The sequence below is a fragment of the Zalophus californianus genome, chromosome 5, assembly GCF_009762305.2.
Source record: "Zalophus californianus isolate mZalCal1 chromosome 5, mZalCal1.pri.v2, whole genome shotgun sequence".
NCBI lineage: Eukaryota > Metazoa > Chordata > Mammalia > Carnivora > Otariidae > Zalophus > Zalophus californianus.
The window spans coordinates 85,147,476-85,167,690 of NC_045599.1; the positions used below are offsets into that span (position 1 = coordinate 85,147,476).

At 36.3% G+C, this 20,215-nt stretch overlaps 1 protein-coding gene across 7 annotated transcripts in view; it reads left to right on the forward strand.

The window, feature by feature from the left end:
- The window catches only part of FER (FER tyrosine kinase), a 449,342-nt gene that overhangs the window by 322,889 nt on the left and 106,238 nt on the right, over positions 1-20,215 (forward strand). For all 7 annotated transcript variants that reach the window (XM_027606296.2, XM_027606298.2, XM_027606297.2 and 4 more), the window contains one exon: positions 18,908-19,031. In XM_027606296.2, coding sequence (XP_027462097.2) covers positions 18,908-19,031 — 124 coding nt within the window. The remainder of the gene's footprint in view (positions 1-18,907; positions 19,032-20,215) is intronic.

Genomic DNA, 20,215 nt, shown 5'->3' on the forward strand with positions numbered 1-20,215 from the left:
TCTTGCACAAAAATGACTTACCTACTAGGCTGTAACTTCTGGGAATTGATGATAGAAGACCCAGAATACTGCATGTGAATGGCTGTGAAAGGTCACGTAGATAATAACTTAATAAAAAAAAAAAACTATATAAACAGTTAATGAAATGTTTACTGTTTGTAAAATAAAGTTACATGGGTTGTGAAGGGAGAGATGTATTACTCATTTTGGGTTGATATTTGTAAAAGCCATCTTTTGTTGAATGAGGAAGGAAGATACTCAAGGATTTTAAGTCTGAATAATGGGAGTGAATTAGCTGGCAAACTGTAAGGCAGGATTATTCCGTTTTCTTGCTAGAGTTTGAGATCTAAGAAGAAAGTTTTTACTAACCCAGAAGTGAATAATTAAAGAGTTTGGGCTGAAACAGTAAGGGTAAAAGCTAACTGGCAGAAGCACAGAAGAGGATTGTAAACTGGACCCGCAGGATGAAGTACGTTAGTAAACACATCCTTATTCTCAGACGGTTTGAATCGGTTGGGCAAGAAATGATAATACTGGTTATTGGGGAGGGGAGACTTGAGAATGGGGAGAACTGCAGAAGAGCTCCAGCTTTACCAATGGGTCATACACACAGGTAACAGTGCTACAGTCCTCACGGAGAGAGATGGTATTGGGTAGTAAGAGGGGAGGACTCCTACAGTTAACACATGAATGCGTGCAGAGTGTCCAGAGTAGAGCTTATTAAGATTGGGAACCAGGAAATGGTGACCAAATAATCCCCACAGTCCCACTTGCTGCTGGACTGACCTTCTGAGTCTACATTCGACCTTAGGGGTCATTCTAGACCAACCTCTCTATGTAATGGATGAAATCCAGAGAAATTGAGCACCTTACCTAACTTCCTACAACTAATTACTGACCAAATTGGGATGAAAAGGCCTTCTGCAAATTTATATAGTGAAACCCTATTAAAGTTAATCTTAAAACATATAGAAACTCTTTTATTTTTCCTTAGATAACTAGAATTTTACTGCATGCAGGGTTCTTATCTCTTTCCTGAAAATACTTGTCCTAAGAAAAACATTTAAGACTAAATTACTGGACACCTGGGTGGCTCAGTTGGTTAGGCGACTGCCTGCAGCTCGGGTTGTGATCCTGGAGTCCCGGGATCGAGTCCCGCGTCAGGCTCCCTGCTCGGTGGGGAGTCTGCTTCTCCCCCCTCTCATGATCTCTCTCTCTCTGTCTCTCTCTCTGTCTCATTCTCTCTTGTAAAAAAAAAAAAAAAAGACTAAATTACTTTAATGTATCTTTTTCCCACTTAGATTCAAGAACATTCAGCATAATTGGGAGCCTCTTCCTTATGATCTGAATTAGGAAAAATATCTCTTGATGCTCATACTTCCTTCTGCTTCCAGAGGATCATAATTGTTTCTAGCACAGACTTAATATTCTACTAGAAAAACTCCAAATAAGGCATTAATGTTTATTTAATATCCTAAATGAATTTTGAAGAAAGATATTTTCAATAATACAGTGAACCTGATCTAGCTTTTCCTTCTAAGCAGTTACTTAGGAGAAAACTTTAGTATTCAGTGGTAGTGCCAATTTAGCCCAAGAATTTCAGCAAGATGAAAATAGAAACAAATACAAACAGAAATTTGAATCTTGGTTCTATGGATGTTTACATCTCGAGCTCTTTTTTCCTTTTAATTTCTTCTGTTTCTTTAAAAATAAGTATAGGTGCTCCTTCTTTGTTTTCCTCTGTTGAAATCCTGCTTCATCCTTCAAAGCCTTTACCTACCTTCTGAATTCTTGTCCAGTCCTACATGTTAGATTTCATTGCATGTTTATGAACCATTACAAGGTATTCTTGCATCTGTTTAGCTATTATTCCACCATTATGTTACTTATAGTTTATTTCTGATATTTCTATCTTATTGGATTGAGAACAACTGGAAGATAGAAAATATATTTTCATTTTTAGTAGACCTTCAGCAATTTACCTGGAATTCTATGAAACTGAATTAAGTATATATATGTATATATATATAAATAAGCATGCATATATATATATCATAGGCATGCATATATATTTGTAGCATGATATATATATATATGTCTTATTTTTTCTACTGTATATATCAGTCTTATTTTTTTCTACTCTCAAATTCTTTGAACATTATTCTTTCTTGTATCCTTTCTAGATAGAACTCTCTGCTTCTGCCTAATGTATCACAAGAGACTTTCTGTGAGGTGGCTGGCAGAAAAGCTTAACTGTCACTTGAGAGGCTACACACTGTGCAGGCTGCCAGGAACCCCCCCATGGCTCCCTCTCATGTGGAAGATTTTAGTGTTCCTCACTGTCATATGTGCCCCACTTGACATAAAACAAATGCTTGCTCTTTCAGGACACAGTCACTGCTCTATACTTGGAAAGCTGCTGTAGCCAAGAAAATTCTCAACTCTAGACAAAATACATGGGTTTGAGACCCAGCACTGCCCCTTTGTAGTATATTCTTAGGAAAGTCTGCTAATACTTACAGTATTACTAAGAGGGTTCAATGAGACAATGCCTATGACAATGCATAGTCATAAGCTATTAAATTTAAAAAATTATTTATTTTGAGAGAGAGAGAATGTGTGAGCAGTGGGGAAGGGCAGAGGGAGGAGGAGAGAGAGAGAATCTCAAGCAGACTCCTGGCTGAGCGCAGAGCCCCACACAGGGCTTGACCTCACAGCCCTGAGGTCATGACCTGAGCCGAAACCAAGAGTCAGCTGCTCAATTGACTAAGTCACCCAGGTGCCCCTTGAAAGATGATTTTAATATTAAACTCCTCTACCAAGGGTTTTACTTCTTAGGGAAGGGGAATATTTTTCCTGATTCTCATTGAAATCCCAGTGTTTGTGGGCTAAGTACTACTTGTAATAAGATATTGCCAAATAATTATATTTGCTGTACTTTCTTAGAATGTCAAGTCTTATTATATTTGCCTAAGATAGATCAAGTTAAGGATTTAATTGGCTAAAAAAGTCAATCCATACTAGGAAATTCTAATACCTCTTTTTTTTTTTTTTATCTAATATGGGAACTCTTTTTTTTTTATCATTGACTATTCCTCTTTGTGGAAGTAAATCAGATTCATCACCTTGTCCTTTTTAATTTTTTTAAGGATTTTATTTATTTACTTATTTGAGAGAGAGAATGAGCGAGAGAGCGAGCACGAGCTGGGGAGGACCAGAGGGAGAGGGAGAAGCAGACTCCCTGCTGGGCAGGGAGCCCCATGCGGGGCTCCATCCCAGGACTCCAGGATCCTGACCTCAGCTGAAGGCAGATGCTTAACCTACTGAGCCACCTGAGCACCCCTGTACTTTTTTATTCTAAATGCTAAATAACATAGCTTTGTGTACGAAGCAGAAGCAGGAGTTAAATTCTCCTGAAGCAAATATTTGAAGTTAGAAAGATAGTATAAACCCATACATTAGGATTTCTCTTAGTGTGTTTTTTTAAGATTTATTTGTTTGAGAGAGAGCGTGCACGTGGTGGGGGCAAGTGTGGGTGGCAGGGGAGAGAAACTTGAGCAGACTCTGTGCTGAGCAGGGAGCCCAATGCCAGGCTTGATCTCGGGACCCTGAGATCAGAAGCTGAGCTGAAACCAAGAGTCGGATGCTTAACCGACTTTGCCATCCAGGTTCCCCTTTCTTAGTGTTTTTGAAGAAATAATTTAGACTTGGTATCCTAGCACACTTCAAAACAAAACCTTACTTGAAACCTGAAATTATACAGAAAATAATCAACTTCTTACTACATAAAGAAGGCTCTTCACATATTTGAAAGCATTTGATACTGCCTTAAATGTTTTTTTCAGGATATCACAGCAATTTCACTTAATATTTTTATACTATATGTAGCATACCTTTTATGTCTTTATCCAAATTCTTGATAAGTATTTAAAAAAAAAAAGGATTAAGCCTGCCATTCCAAGTCATTCGTACCTCTGCTAAGTTTCTCATAGATCTCCGTCAAACCTTAAATCAATATTCCATGGGTATCATTCTTCAGCCTACAAATCCACTTAACTATAATTCTGTCCAGCCTACTTCATTTCCATTTTAACCACAGGATTATAATGATGGGTCAAATGGCTTGCTGAAATCTTGTTGCATTATATTTATGGCCTTCCTCTAATCTGTTGTTTTTATAGTACAAAAAAAGTCTAGTAAAGTATGTTGAGATATACTCTTCATTGATCTCTTGCATTACTATTTGTCTTAGTGGGTATGCTAAGAATGTAAGTCCCTGACTGATCTTTACCTGAGCCATTTCTCAGAGATGTGTTTGTAGTGAGCAGCTTTGAGGAATGAGGTAATGTTTTTTTCTGAGACAAAGAGCAGACTTGCTCACTGCCTGGTGTAAAACGGAAGCTTTCAAACTCAGTAATGTATCTTACTCTGTGTGCAGGCATTCCATCTGGGCTTATCCACAACAGCCGCATTTTGGGCTGTGAATAATAAAGCTTTTTATCTCTGACCCATGAAGAAACAACAGGCTAACTTAATAGCTTATAAGTCGAGTAAAATCCTAGATCAAGCAAAATAATACATATGGAGGAGTACACTAATCATAAGTATACAGCTCAAATTATCACAAATTATACACACCATTTTCCTGACTTATACAATAGATTAATTTTGCATGTTTTTGAACTTGGCATAAATGGAATCAAACCTTATATATTCTTTTGGTCTAGTGTTTTTCTCCAGGATCATGTTTATAAGATTCATCCATATTTTGGTTGCAGGAATTCATTAATTTTCATTGCTATATGTTATTCCATGTGTGAATACAACACTATTTTTCTATTCTACCATTTATGGACATTTTTGTTGCTTCCAGTTTGGAGCTACTATGAATAATGTTGCTTTGAATATTCTTACATATGTTTTTTGGTGCACATGTCTGTCGGATATACCTACCTGGAGTTAAACAGGTTATAGTATATACATATGTTTAGTGTTAGTAGAAAGTGCCAAAAAGGTTTCCATGGTGGTTGCACCAACTTACACCCACATTAACAGTGTGTGAGAATCTCAGTTACTCTACGTCCTTGCCAAAATGAGGTATGGTCAGTTTTGTAACTATAGCTATTCTGCTAGGTATAAAGCACCAAGATACTGTGTTTTTTTGTTTTTTAAAGATTTTACTTATTTATTTGAGAGAGAGAGAGAGAGCACCAGAGCAAGTGACAGAGCATGAGCAGGGGGGCGGGCAGAGAGAGAGAGAGAAGCAGACTCCCCACTGAGCAGGGAGGATCATAACTTGAGCCGAAGGCAAACACTTAACTGACTAAGCCACCCAGGTGCCCCAAAATATTGTGGTTTTAATTAGCTTTTTTAAATGACTAATTATGTTGAATATATTTGTATATACTTCTTGGTTCTTTGAATAGACTTTTCTGTGAAGTGACTTATTCAAGACTTTTTTTCCTGTTACTCTTAGCTTGTCTTTTTCATATTAGTTTGTAGGAGTTCTGTATGTATCTGCATACAGTTACTTTGTTCACTGCATGCGTTATAAATGCCTTCTTTTACAGTATGGTTTACTTTTTCACTTCCTTAATGTTGTCTTTGGACGAACAGAATTTCCAAGGTTTAATGTAATGGAATTTATCCGTCTTTTCCTTTAGGAGTTACAGCTTTATGTGTCCTATCCCTATGGACATGTTTGTGTTATTTTCTAGAAGCTTTATTGTTTTATCTTACGTTTGGACATATGATTTACCTGGAATCCATTTTTTCACCCATAGTATTGCATGCATCAGCATATATTCCTTTTTATTTCTGAGTAGCATTCTGTTGTATAAATATGCAGCTGTCTGTTCATTTGAGTTTTCTCCAGTTTGGGGCTGTTACGGATGACAGTGCCATAAATACATTTGTACAAATCTTTTTATAGCCATGTTTTCATTTCTTTTAGGTAAATACATAGTAGTACAATTGCTAGTTCATACTGAAGATGTAAGTTTAATTTTATTAGAAACTGTCGATTTTCCAAAGTGGTTGTAGTATTTCACACAGCTACCAATAATATATGAGAGTTTCAGCTATTCCACAACTTTGTTAGCATTTGGTGTTGTCAGGCTTTTTAATTTTAGCCATTGTAGTATGTGTGAAGTGATACCTCACTGTGGTTTTCGTTTGCATATCCTGATCATAAACAACATTGAACTCTTTGCATGTGCTTAAGCCTATATATTTCTTTTGATGTTTATCTTGCCCATTTTTATTGTGTTGTTTATCTTTTTGTTAATAAATTGCAGGAGTTCTTTCTATAACCTGGAAAAGCCAGTTTTGAAAGTTTAGGAGATCTCTTGCTTAAAAATGTGGATACGCTTAACACTACTGAACCATAGCCTTAAGAATAGTAAAGTTGCTACATTTGGTTATGTGTTGTTTTTACCACAATTATTATTTTTTTCATTTAAAGAGAAAGCCAGTTCTATGACTTAACTATTACTCACTTTTATAATGTCTTTTGATAAGCAAAAGTTTTATTTGGTTTTAATTTGGGTGCAGTCCATTTTAATTTGCTTTCTTTTCCTTTGTTTTCCTTTATGGTTACTGCTTTTTGAGTCCTAAGAAATCTTCTCCTATATCAAGAAATCTTCTCCTATATCTCCTATATTAAGATATTTTCCTACATTTCCTTCTAGGAGCTCTGTACCTGAGTTCTAGAAGTCATTTGAATTAATTTTGTTTATCGTGTGAGGTAGAGATTGAACTTCTGTTTTCCCACCAATTATCTAGCTCTTTCACTACCAGTTCTTTACAAGAATTTCCTTACCCCATTGAACTGCTTGGTGTCTATGTGGTAAATGAGTCAGACACATAAAGTGTGTTTGTTTCTGGGCTCTTTTCTGGTCTCATTGATCTACTTGGTTATCCTGAAGCCAAAACACTTCCCTGACTGCAACTTTATAGTAGTACTGCTTCTCTTCCCAGTTTGCTCTTTCTCAACATTTTTCTTTATTTTAGATCTTTTGCATTTCCATGAAAAATTTAGAAGCAGCTTGTAAAATTCAACCAAAAAAGCCTGCTTAGAATTTGGTTGAGATTTCATTCATTCTGTTGATCAATCTGAGGAGAATTAACTCTTAACACTCAATCTTCCATTTTATGGACTTGATATATTGTTACATTTAATTTGCACTTCTTTAATTTCTCTTAGCAATGTTTCATATTTATCAGTGTAAAATGTGTAACATACCTCTTTTTAAAATTTTTTCTAAGTATTTTGTTGGTGGTGGTGGATTTTTTTTTATGCTGTTACAAAGGATATTCTTCTGATTTTGGACTATCTTTTGATTCAGCCAATACAATTCAAGGTGAATTACAGTTAAGATAACCCCAGGTGGATGAAATTATCAAGAACTACTTCAGAAAGAAAAATCTGTCATAAAGAGAACCACTTGTACAAAGACATATGGTTCACGTAAATAATCAAGTTTTATGGTTAGTAAGCCACAAAGTCAGAAGAGATTCTTCTGTAGGCTCCCTTAGATTTCTGATGAGTGATTTAAAAATTTGTATACTTTGCTCCTTGATGAGTGAGGATGGCAGTTAGGATTTGACATGAAAGTAGGGAGAGAAACGGACAATCAGACTTAGCTTTTTTTTTTTTTAAGATTTTATTTTTATTTATTTGACAGAGAGAGACACAGCAAGAGAGGGAACACACAGGCAGGAGTGGGAGAGGGAGAAGCCGGCTTCCCGCTAAGCAGGGAGCCCGATGAGGGGCTTGATCCCTAACAGACAGTGGATTGTGGATGGGAAGGGTGGGAGGAAATTTATGTTCTCACTATATATGTGTTTCATGTGTGAATGTGATACAAGGATAATTTGACATATGAAAATATATAAATGTAACACACCACATTTACAGAAAAAAGGACCAAAATCACAGGATCATCTTTTTTTTTTTTTTTTTTTTAAGATTTTATCTATTGGACAGAGACACAGCGAGTGGGAGAGGGAGAAGCCGGTGTCCCGCTGAGCAGGGAGCCCGATGCAGGGCTCCATCCCAGGGCCCTGGGATCATAACCTGAGCCAAAGGCAGACGCTTAATGACTGAGCCACCCAGGAGCCTCTCACAGGATCATCTTAAATGATGTAGAAATTTGGTAAATTTCAGTGATTGAAAGGAAATTACCTCAAGGTAGTAAAATTCATATAAAAAAAGCTCTCAGCTAACATTATAATTGATGGTGAAAAACTGAAAGCTTTTCCCTAAGATCAGGAATAAGACAAAGTTGCCCACTCTTACCAGTTCTGTTCAACATAGTACTAGGAGTTTTAGCCAGAGCAATTAGTCAGGAAAAAGAAAAGATATCCAAATCGGAAAGGAAGACGTAAGATCATCTCTGTTCTCAGATAACATGATCTTATTTGTAGAAAACCCTAAAGATTATACACAACAAAACCTGTTCAAACTAATAAAGAAATTTAACAGAGTTGCTCGACACAAAATCAGCACTCAGAAATCAGTTGTGTTTTTATACAGTAATGAACAGTCCTAAAAGGAAATTTTTCCTTGAATCCTCTTACCATAACATCAAAAAGAATAAATTATTTAGGAATAAACTTAACCAGAGAGGTAAAGGATTTGTACACTGAAAACTACAAAACAAAATTATTTAGGAATAAACTTAACCAAAGAGGTAAAGGATTTGTACACTGAAAACTGCAAAACATTGCTGAAAGAAGTTAAAGAAGACACAAATAAAAGGAATGCAGGAAAGTCATCCTGCATTCATGAATTAGAAATCTTAATATTGTTAAAATGTCCATACTACCCAAAGCCATCTACAGATTTGATGCACTCCCTACAAAATCCCAGTGGCATTTTTTTTGCAAAAATAGAAAAAAATTCTAAAATTTGCATAGAATCTCAAAGGATCCCGAATAGTCAAACAATCTTGATAAAGAAGTATAAAGTTGAAGACCTCACACTTCATGATATCAAAATATATTACAAAGCTCCAATAATCAACATAGTATTATATGGCATAAAGACAGAACAATGGAACAGAATACAGATTCCAGAAATAAACCCTGGCATATACAGTCAAATGATTTTTGATGAGAGTGCCAGGAATACATAATAGAGAAAGGATAGTCTCTTTAATAAATGGTGTTGGAAATACTGGATATCCATAGGCGATAGAATGAAGATGGAGCCTTATCTTACACCATATAAAAATATTAACAGCATGGGTTAAAGAACTGACAATAAAACATGAAACTATAAAAATCTTATAAAAATCATAGGAGAAAATCTTCATGACATCAGAATGGGCAGTGATTTCTCGGATATGATACCACAAGCACAGGCAAAAAAAGCAAAAATAGGCCAATGGGACCATATCAAACTTAAAAACTGCACAGCAAAGGGAATAATCAATAGAGTGTAAAGGTAACATATAGATTGGAAGAAAAATTTGCAAACCATTTATCAGATAAGGGGTTAGTACCCAGAATATATAAAAAATTCTTGCAACTCAATAATGAAACAACATATATCTCGATTAAAAAATAGGCAAAGGACTTGAATAGATACGGCTTCAGAGAAAATACACAAATGGACAACAAGCATAGGAAAAGAGGTTCAATATCAGTAATCATCAGGGAAATGCAAACAGGTGATATTACCTCAGACCCATGAAGATAGCTGCTATCAACCTGGAAGATAACAAGTGTTGGCAAGCATGTGGACAATTTGGAATCCTTGTGCACTGTTGATGTGATTATAAACTGGTGTAGCCACTATGGAAAATGGTATGGAGAGTCTTCAAAAATGAAAAATGGAACTCCAGTGTGATCCAGCAATTCATCTTCTGTGCATATATCCAAAAGAATTGAAAACAGGATCTTAAAGAGATCCTGCACACCCATGTTCATTGCAGCATAATTCACAGTAGCCTAGAGGTCAGAACAGCCTACCTGTCCATCAGTGGGTGGATGGATTAAGAAAATGCGCCATACACGTACAGTGGAATGTTTTTCAGCCTTAAATAGGAGGGGAATCCTGTTCTGCAACATGGTTGAAACTTCGGGACATTAAAGTAAGTGAAGTAAGTCAGCCCCAGAAAGACAGATACTGTATAATTCCACTTACATGAGGTTTTTAAAGTAATCAAACTCACAGAAACAAAGTAGAATGGTGGTTGCCAGGGGCTGCTGGCAGAGGGAAACGGGGAGTGGGTCAATGAGTATAGAATTTCAGTCATGCAAGATGAAAAGGTTCTAGAGATCTGTTGTATAACACTGTGAATAGAGTTAACAATATACTGTACACTTAAAATTGTTAAGAGATAAGTTTATGGTATGTGTTTTTTACCACAACTTTTTTTTTAATTAGCATCTAATGTATTATTTGTTTCAGGGGTTCAGGTCTGTGATTCAACAGTCTTGCACAATTCACAGCTCTCACCATAGCACATACCCTCCCCAATGTCCATCACCCAGCCACCCCCTCCCTCCCACCCCCCTCCACTCCAGCGACCCTCAGTTTGTTTCCTGAGATTAAGAGTCTCTTAAGGTTTGTCTCCCTCTCTGGTTTCATCTTGTTTCATTTTTCCCTCCCTTTCCTTATGATCCTCTGTCTTGTTGCTCAAATTTCTCGTATCAGTGAGATCATATGATACTTGTCTTTCTCTGATTGACTTATTTTGCTTAGCATAATACCCTCTAGTTCCATCCACTCGTTGCAAATAGCAAGATTTCATTTTTTGATGGCTGAGTAATATTCCTGTGTGTGTGTGTGTGTGTGTGTACACACCACATATTTATCCATTCATCTGTCGATGGACATCTGGGCTCTTTCCATAGTTTGGCTATTGTGGACATTGCTGCTATAAACATTGGGGTGCACGTACCCCTTCAGATCACTACATTTGTATCTTTGGGGTAAATACCGAGTAGTGCAGTTGCTGAGTTGTAGGACAGCTCTATTTTCAACTTTTTGAGGAATCCCCATACTGTTTTTCCAGAGTACCACAACCTTTTAAAAAGTGAAAAAGGATTTATTCTGACTTTATTCTTAACACTGACATTTCCAGCTCTTTGCTGCAATGTGTTCTTTAAAAGTATATTTTAAAGTAATATTTTTGTAATCTTATAGAAACCTTCATAATTGATTAATGTATTTGTGCTCTAAACCTTTGCATAAACTAAATTCTAACTATAACCAATAAAAACTGTGTAAATATGAACATGTAAATATACATTTCTGATCATTTTAAATAATACTATGTAATAGGTCTTATAAAGTCGTCATTGATAGCACTGATTTGGAGACCTTACTGTCCCTAAAATATCTAGCCTATGATAAATTCAGCTTCTAAAATTATTTTTAGCTTTTATAAACCTATTTCTCCTATTAAATTTAAATGTATTTTTGCATGTGTCTTTTTATCCCACATCTCTTTAAAAAATCTATCTAAGGAAGCATGAACTGATGCCTTCTTTTTTTTCTCTGCGGGTTTTCCTATAGCAGATAAGGCATCAAAACAAGCATTCCACTGACTTTTTTTAAATGCCATTGTAGCATCTAAGTATTTGTAGTGTGTTCCAGGAGCCTTTAGAGATAACGTATTCTATACCAGATTTTCCTGTCTATTCTTGTCTTTACACTCTATGTCAAAGACAGCTTTGCGAGACAGAGGAAGCCACAAAATGGAAAAGTGAGTAGTTTGGCATTGAGGAGAGACAGACAGTGGAACTTCTTTGCCTTGGTGGCAGGCAGTGTGTTGTGGATGGAAGGGTGGCAGGGGATTCACGATCCCACTGTATGTATTTGTGTGTGTGTATGTTTGTAAGTCTTAGGAATAAAATTAGTTGGTGAATCTACCTCTCTAGCTTCCTCCTTGAGCATTAGAACATGTCACTATTGAGCTCTGTTGCAATAAACACATAGTAAAAAGTAAAATCTTGGTTGAAAGTAGACAAAGCAATCATAGGAATCATTTAAATGAAAGGGACTACAGCTGTATGGAATACTGAGCAATAAATATTTTAAAACAAGAGTCGGCAAACTTTTTCTATAAAAAGCCAGATAGTAAAATGTTTAGGCTTTGAGGGCCATACAATCTCTATTGCAATTCTGCTGTCATAGCATGAAAGCATTTATAGATACTATGTAAAGGAATGAATGTGGTAGTTTTCCAGTAAAGCTTTATTTAAAAAAACAAAAAACAAAAACAAGCAAAAAGCTGGTTTTGGCCTCCAGAGAGACTTTGCAAACACTTGCCCTAGAATTTTAATAATATCACCAAAATCACCACCATAAAAATAAAAGGTAAATTGAGCTCCCTCCTCCAAAATGTGAAAAAGCTGATTATGTCCCAAGGGCCTTCTAGTACTGACATTCTGAGAGTTTGTGAAAGTTGACTCTGGCATCTATTATGGCAATTCATATCATGTCTGGCAAGATTATAGCTGGTGCTCCTTGAACCAGCAAGTTAAACATACTGTGAAATGTACTCCTTTATTTCATAGAACTGTTATCATGATTGCTATTGAGTTATGTTCTCAAAGAGCATCTGCAAAGGAGAAATGCAAAAGGTTCCCACTATTCTGCAATGTTAGCAGAACATGGCTATTAAGGAACTTTGTTGGAAAAGACTGATGTCATGTATTAACCCAGATTGGGAAAACCATACACTCAGCTCTGCATTTGGCCTAGCTGAATGATATTACTTAGGTAGCAAGCTGTTCCATTAAGTGCTGCTTTAAAAAGAAAATGGAATCAGGAGAGCTAGTGTATTCTTGTAGTCATTTTCAGTTACTCATTTTTTCATTTTACTCATCTTCACAAACTGACCCATTTCTAGCTTATTACTGAGTCTGTTCAGATCTAGTGCTTTAGTCTTCACTTGGATAGTTCTTAATATAAGCCCTCAGCACCTTGACTGACAACTAGAGCATCCTCCTGGCTAATCTCCTTCTGTGCTGTCCGTCCCACCTGAGTATACCTTATATGCAGCATTTTCTTCTTTAAGAACTTGTTTTGGCTTATCTTCTATTATATAAAGTCTGTTCTGTATTGGGGCGCCTGGGTGGCTCAGTCGGTTAAAGAGTCTGTCTTCGGCTCAGGTCATGATCCCAGGGTCCTCAGATTGAGCCCCGCATCGGGCTCCCTGCTTAGCTTCTCCTTCTCCTTATGCCCCTCCCCCTGTTCCTGGTGTCTCTCTCTCTCTCTCTCTCTCAAATAAATAAAGTCTTTAAAAAATAATAAAAAATAAAATCTTTTCTGTGTTTCATGGAGAACAGGTTGTATCACTATTCAATGTTTATGATTATCTTACGTATTTTCCCCTTATTTTTGATGGTCCAGCTAACTCTCATCACTACAGGTTAACTCTTATCACTACAGGTTAAAGAGAAAAAGTTGATTTTTTTTTTTAAATAAAAACTCTGAACAATGACGTAAATGGGGCCTCCAAAATAGCTCCCTACAACTTAATAGTTGCTTTATTATCCTATTTAAATTTCCAAGTGAACACAATTAAACCAAACTTGTCAGGAATAAATTTATATCCTAAAAAACAAGGATAATGAATTATGTATTTTATATATCACTAGGGACTGAGATCTCTTAACTCAATAAACTTTGAAGTTATTTGAAGATAAATTAAGATCTCTACATGACTCAGTGATAAGAAGTCATTAGTGGCATAGCCCTGATGATCCCTTTTCTCCAATAACAAATTGATAAATTAGTGTTCTTATTTATATAATAATCTCTCTGATTGTTTGTTGAATGTGATCAGTTCCTCACTGTCCCATGAATACTGAAAGAACAGGTAAGATCAAATTTCCACAGCATAGAGTAAGAAATCTTTTGAGAAAGTACTGTTGAGAATAACAGCCTTCTATCCTCCTACTAAAAGTTGGCTGCAAGCAATAATAAACACTTCTATTTATTGTTTCCTACTTGTTTCAGACATTTAATATATATTACCTTTTAAAATTCTCAAGTAATCTTCTGATACAAATATCTATCCATTAGGAACCTTTGTGTTGCTAGTACAGAAGATGTATTAAAAATTACAGAGATTTGGGGCGCCTGGGTGGCTCAGTCAGTTAAGTGTCTTGACTCTTGGTTTCAGCTCAGGTCATGATCTCAGGGTCTTGAGATCAAGCTCCATGTGGGCTCCGCACTCAGCAGGACCTCTGCTTGAGGCTCCCTCTGTCTCTCCCCCAGTCTCTCCCCCAGTCATGGGTATGCTCTCTCTCTCTCTCTCTCTCTCTCTCTCTCAAAAGATACCTTAAAAAAAAAAGTTTTATTAGTTCACTTAATTGAAGAATCTAGAAGGGAGTCACTGTTCAGGCAGTGTTTGATCCAGTGGCTCAAACATATCGCCAGAAACCATTCTCTTTCCTTCTGTATTTTCTGCTTTCCATGATGATTGCTTCACCCCTAGTCTGCCAGTCCTCATGGTGCTATCTTGTATACTTCCAGTGGCAGAGAATGCTTCTTTCCTGGTGCTTCTCTCAAAAACCAAAGTTTCTTTCCCCTCTTGAGCATCTCCTTGTATCTCAGTGGCCCAAATTAAGCCATGTGCCTATCCCTGAACCAGTCACTTAAGCATCTCCTTGTATCTCAGTGGCCCAAATTAAGCCATGTGCCTATCCCACAGGGGAATGGGCTTCATTCATTGCGTGAAGCCAATCTAGGGCCACCTTTCTTGTTGAGGGGGAGGTGAATACTTTCCAAAATGGGAGAAGGGCAGGAATTTGAGGCGAGTAAGGGAAAATAGGTATGTGACAAACAACCTGTCCCTACTATAACTTTTTATTTCTTTAGATGCAAAATAGCTTGAGGAGTAGTAGTGTGTGTATGACTGTCTAGGCAGGGGCTTAGTGTTTTAGATACATTTTAGTCTTCAAAACCATCTTGAGAAATAAATGGAATTAATCCTTGTTTTAAAGAAGTTTAGAAAGATTAGGGGCGCCTGGTTAAACGTCTGCCTTCGGCTCAGGTCATGATCTCGGGGCCCTGGGATCGAGCCCTGCAATGGGCTCCCTGCTCAGCAGGGAATCTGCTTCTCCCTCTCTTTCTGCCCTACCCCCATTTGTGCTCTCTCTCTCTCTCAAATAAATAAATGCCAAAAAAAAAAAAAAATTAAACAACTTACCCGAGGCCACATAGGTAATCGGATCTAGGTCAGTCTGACTTCAGTATCCATGCTCTTTTCATGATGTCATGCTATCTCCCTAGTAAACTAAAAATTGGCTATAAAAACATATTAAGTATTGTCTTAGAAATCTATCACTGGTGAAAAATTCTAGAAAATAATCCATCCTGTTTTGGTTTAATGTACAATGTACCTATATAGAAATAATCCTTGTTAAGACAGATTTACAAAACGGGAATTAATACCTTGTTTTGCCCACTTTGAACACCGAGGTCCTTACGATAGTGGTCAGGTATGGCACTCCATACTATATGCACATGCACATATACATACATGCGCACACATATAAACGTATGTATTGTACATATGATTATTGTATATATCACAAATTCTAAGAGAGTTTCTTTAACTTGGCATTTAATAAAAGTGGCAGGGGAATGAGTTCAAAGGAAGAGACACTATCCTCTACGATAACTGACAGTGAATACTAAAAACTCTTACCATCTGATGTCACTCTCCCATTGTTCTTCACTTCATGGTAATAATCAAGTATTATGCTTAGGGGAACGTTTCTGGCCCAGTCTGAATTATTTCCTGGGTAACCTACCTCTAGTCTCATACTCTGTCTCCTGGGGAGTTTACTTCTTGCTTCCGGGTTCTCACTGCTTGCACTTGCCCGAGGCTCAGGCTTTCAGTACTGAATCACAATTATTTAACTTTTATTGAAGTCTTTGCTTCTCTGCAGTGTTCTGCAAGAAGCTGACTAGGGCTGTGGGATGCTGCTGCTTTCCTCCTTTACTTAAGATAATTCTGTCTGTGTCTTGAATAACTACCTGTGAGTTGGAAATAAATTTAAAATTTAATAATTTAATGATTTTAAGCAAGAAATTTCTCTAAGGCAGAAACATTGTTGGATTAACTAAGAGGCAGTCAGACAATCCTTCGTCTGTATCTTTGGCTGCGTCTCAGTATTTGGAAATAACTGTATGTCATTCTACTTTCTAGTGCTTTACCTTTATTGACCTGGCTTCACTTTTCAGGCAATTTGTAATGCTATTTAAGTGTTGTCTTTTCTGTATTATATTGTGCATTTGTTGTTTTACAGTTTTATCTACCAGGTTTGCAAATCATTTTTTTCAAAAGATGGAGTTTTTAAGGCATTAGTGTTAAGAAGCATCTGTCAAAATGAGCTTACTCTTAAATGCGCTAAGTTTTTTTTTTAATATTTTATTTATTTGAGAGAGAGAGAGAATGAGAGATAGAGAGCACGAGAGGGAAGAGGGTCAGAGGGAGAAGCAGACTCCCCACTGAGCAGGGAGCCCGATGTGGGACTCGATCCCGGGACTCCAGGATCATGACCTGAGCCGAAGGCAGTCGCTTAACCAACTGAGCCACCCAGGCGCCCAAATGCGCTAAGTTTTATTGATGGAATTTAAAGAATTTTACGGCATCCATCCGGTGCCATTGATAAGAAATGTAATATCCTTTTCTCAACACTGTTTTAACATTTGACAAGTACTTGAAAAGCAAAGTTCTCACCATTGGAGAGGGACTAGGGAAGAAATGTAAAAATTAATGAAAAATGATTCTTGTCTTCATGGGGAGCTTAGAAGCTGCAAGAAGAGATACTTACACATTGTTTACTCATTCAAGAGATGTTTATTGAGGTATTATTACATGCTAGACACAGTGTGGTAGCCTCTGAAATTATAATAATGAGCAGCCTAGGCACAATTCTCTTCCTAGGGTTTACCATTTGGGGCAGGGGTTAAGGGGTAAAGGAGGATTCACCGAAGGAGTAAATTTTAAAAAAGAACAGGAGGCAGATGGAAAAGTGCTGAATACGAGCTAACTTTGGAAAGAAATATTAGGATTTCACAGAACACTGAGGTTATGTCATAGGCTGCTTTAAATCAAATTCCAGAAAAGCTCTTTTCATTTGAAAACTATTCCAAAGCTTAAACAAAATGCTATGTGGTTTCAAGACCCCAGTCTGCACTTTTTCTAAAATAAGCCAACATATATCTAACAAAGAATTAATATATATGAATATTCGTCCAAGTAATAACTTGAACTAAATATTGATTTCAAGTCCACTAAATTGGTATACCTATTAAAGTAGAGAAATCAGTGGTTAATTTTGCTGTTTACTGTTGCTTGGGTGTGTTTTGTTCAGAAAATTAAGTTAAGCTTGATGGAGACTGTTTCAGTAATCTTCCTAGTAATTGAATACATTTGATATTCTCTTTAAAAGAACAGAAAAAAGAAATTATCTGACACCGTTAAGATTATTTTTAAGCATATAGCTGTTGATTTTGTAAATGGCCCACCTAAATTTGCCTAACGCTTGATTTGTGAATAAGAGAAGTTAGAGAAAGGTAACATTATAAGTAGAGTTAGGCAAGAGTTTATTTTCCAGATACTCTCATTAAAGAAAAAGCCATTAAGTCTTCACCTCTAGAGTTGTTTTATTTAAGGAAGCCTGGATCCCTGGTGAAGAGGATTACAAAATTCAGGAAATGGCAATTAAAATGCTAATCCCTCTTGGAAAATTCTGGTTTAGAATCTGAGGGCCTAATAGAAAGTGGGAATGATTGTTTTGAGAGAACATTCATTCTAATATATTTAACTTTTTTAAAAAAATACAATTACACTCTACACTAACAAGGAAGAATAATCAAGCCTTCACGTAGCCTTTAATGCAATGTGAAGAATGAATGCACAGTTGAAGGTCGACGGTATTTTAATATGGTCGTGACGGGTGATAGATGGCTCTTCAGCTTTGGAAATAGTGCTTCTAAAAAACTGAATTGTGAATTTCATTTAATTTTATTCAATTTAAAATGGATATGATTGAGTTACTAGGAAATTTTAAACATGTTTGAAACAGCGTAGTCATATGAATATTCTGTTTCAACTATAAATTTTATGAAATCTAAATACAGATCAAATATTTGAGATGTCCCACAAAATGTAAAATAAACAACATATTTTGAAGACTTAGGATGATAAAATGTAAAATATTTCCACCATAATTTTGTAATAATACATATTGGTATAATATATTTTGGATATATTGGGCTAAAGAAAAAATATATGATTAAAATGAATTTCACCTTTTTGTTGTTGTTACTTTTCCAAATGTGGCTACCAGAAAATTGAAAGTTACTGTGTGTTATATTTCTTTTGGACCATGCTGATTTAAAGAGTTGCTCTAAGACATCACTGAAATCCATCTGATGCCCAAAATGCAATCTGGCTCAGCAATTAAATCCTATCAAAACCATAGCTCCCCCTCTCTGCCTCTACCATCAGTGACTTAATTATCATAAGCAGTCACTGAATCTGATAACTGATTTGATATCATTTACATTTTAAACTTGTAATAGTTATAATCTTTTATTTGGTATTAGAGAAAATAAAATTTCACAGGAAATTTGAGCCAGGCAAATCGGTGAGAAATTGCAACAGAGGAATTGTATGATTTTGTTTGAGTATTATCATGTGTTGGATAATATACAGTGTGAAGCACTTAAATTACTTAAACTGTATCTGGGTAAGTTTATGGTATCTGTTTTCTAGTAGATGTGTTCTTTCATCTTTTTCTTTATCCTCACCTCAAACAAAATGGGCAGAAACATGGCCGAATGTGTAATTCTTTCGGTTTTGTCAGGTATCTCTAATAGGCAGTACATCCTGATTATATTTCATTGTTCGTCTGTCAATGCTTCTAGGAGGTGATTTCCTGTCCTTTCTGAGAAAGAAGAAGGATGAAATAAAGCTCAAACAATTAGTGAAATTTTCGTTAGATGCTGCCTCTGGTATGTCCTATCTCGAGAGTAAAAACTGTATACACAGGTAAGGAGGACATTTTTTTAAACCTTTTCTAGTTGTATCAACAGAATGCTAGAGAAGTGACATATTTGCTGCAATATAGCAAGGAAGTTCTTTCATAAAACTGACATATTTTTTTGTTGGTTTTCGTGTTTTGTGGGAAAGCCTTCTTTGATAGTTGTTTATATAGTTTATAGAAACACTTGTTTTCTGTTACCTGACGTAAGTACACCTCATTAGACAATGAGGTACTTCCTGATTAAAATCTGTTGTGTTATAATCATGAATGGCATACTGATAAGATGTACCACAAGTTAGTCACATAATCAGCTACAATCTTATAGCCAAATAGGATTGTTTCATCTCCCTATTCTCATTTGCAAAGAAATTACTTAAAAAGTCTTGGAAGAGCATAATGGTAAAACAACAATTTATGACAGTGAATTGGCCAAGGGTAGAAGATATTAGCATAATAGTTACTTCAAGAGAGATTTTAGAAAACTTGTCTAATTACTTTAAGAGCAGTGACTTGGTTGTAATGCTTTTATAGATTGTGGTTTTAGTTGTTTGTAGCTGAAAATGTTCTTTATTGCTAAATGTGAGTACAACTTAAGATGTCTTGCTGAATTCATGTGAGATCCTAAATATGGCTAAGTGTACATAAGCAAAATGAAGTGGGGGCATTGATGCAGTTTTTATTCACTGGAAACAGCAGGTAATACTATTTAACATGGGGAGAGTTCATTGTCAGATTGAACTATTATGGACTTGATCTAAATTGGTTCAGTTATTGATGTTTGTTTTTCTCTGATGTATTTCATTATGCAGGTTTTGATTTAACATTCTGGTAAAATTGTATAATGTGTAATTATATAGCAGAACAAAAGTACCTTCACCTGAAATATATACTGATTTGATCTCAGATGTCCCATCTGCCCCACCCCTCACCCCCTGCCTCCATTTTTGAGTTGGGCCAAGAAAGAATTGAGAGCCAAAGAGTAAAAAAGAGTTTAATAGCAATGAGAGCAAAAGCACACTCTCAAGGTGGATGAGCCGGAAGGCCCAGAGACAGCAACTGCACCAGGGACCTGGGTGGTCTTTCTTTTTTATGCTCGCAAGGGTTATGGGTCATAGCTAGGCTGGTCTCTGACTAGGGTTGCCTCCAATCGTCTAAGGTCTCCTCCTACAATTGAGAGGGGGAGTTTTGG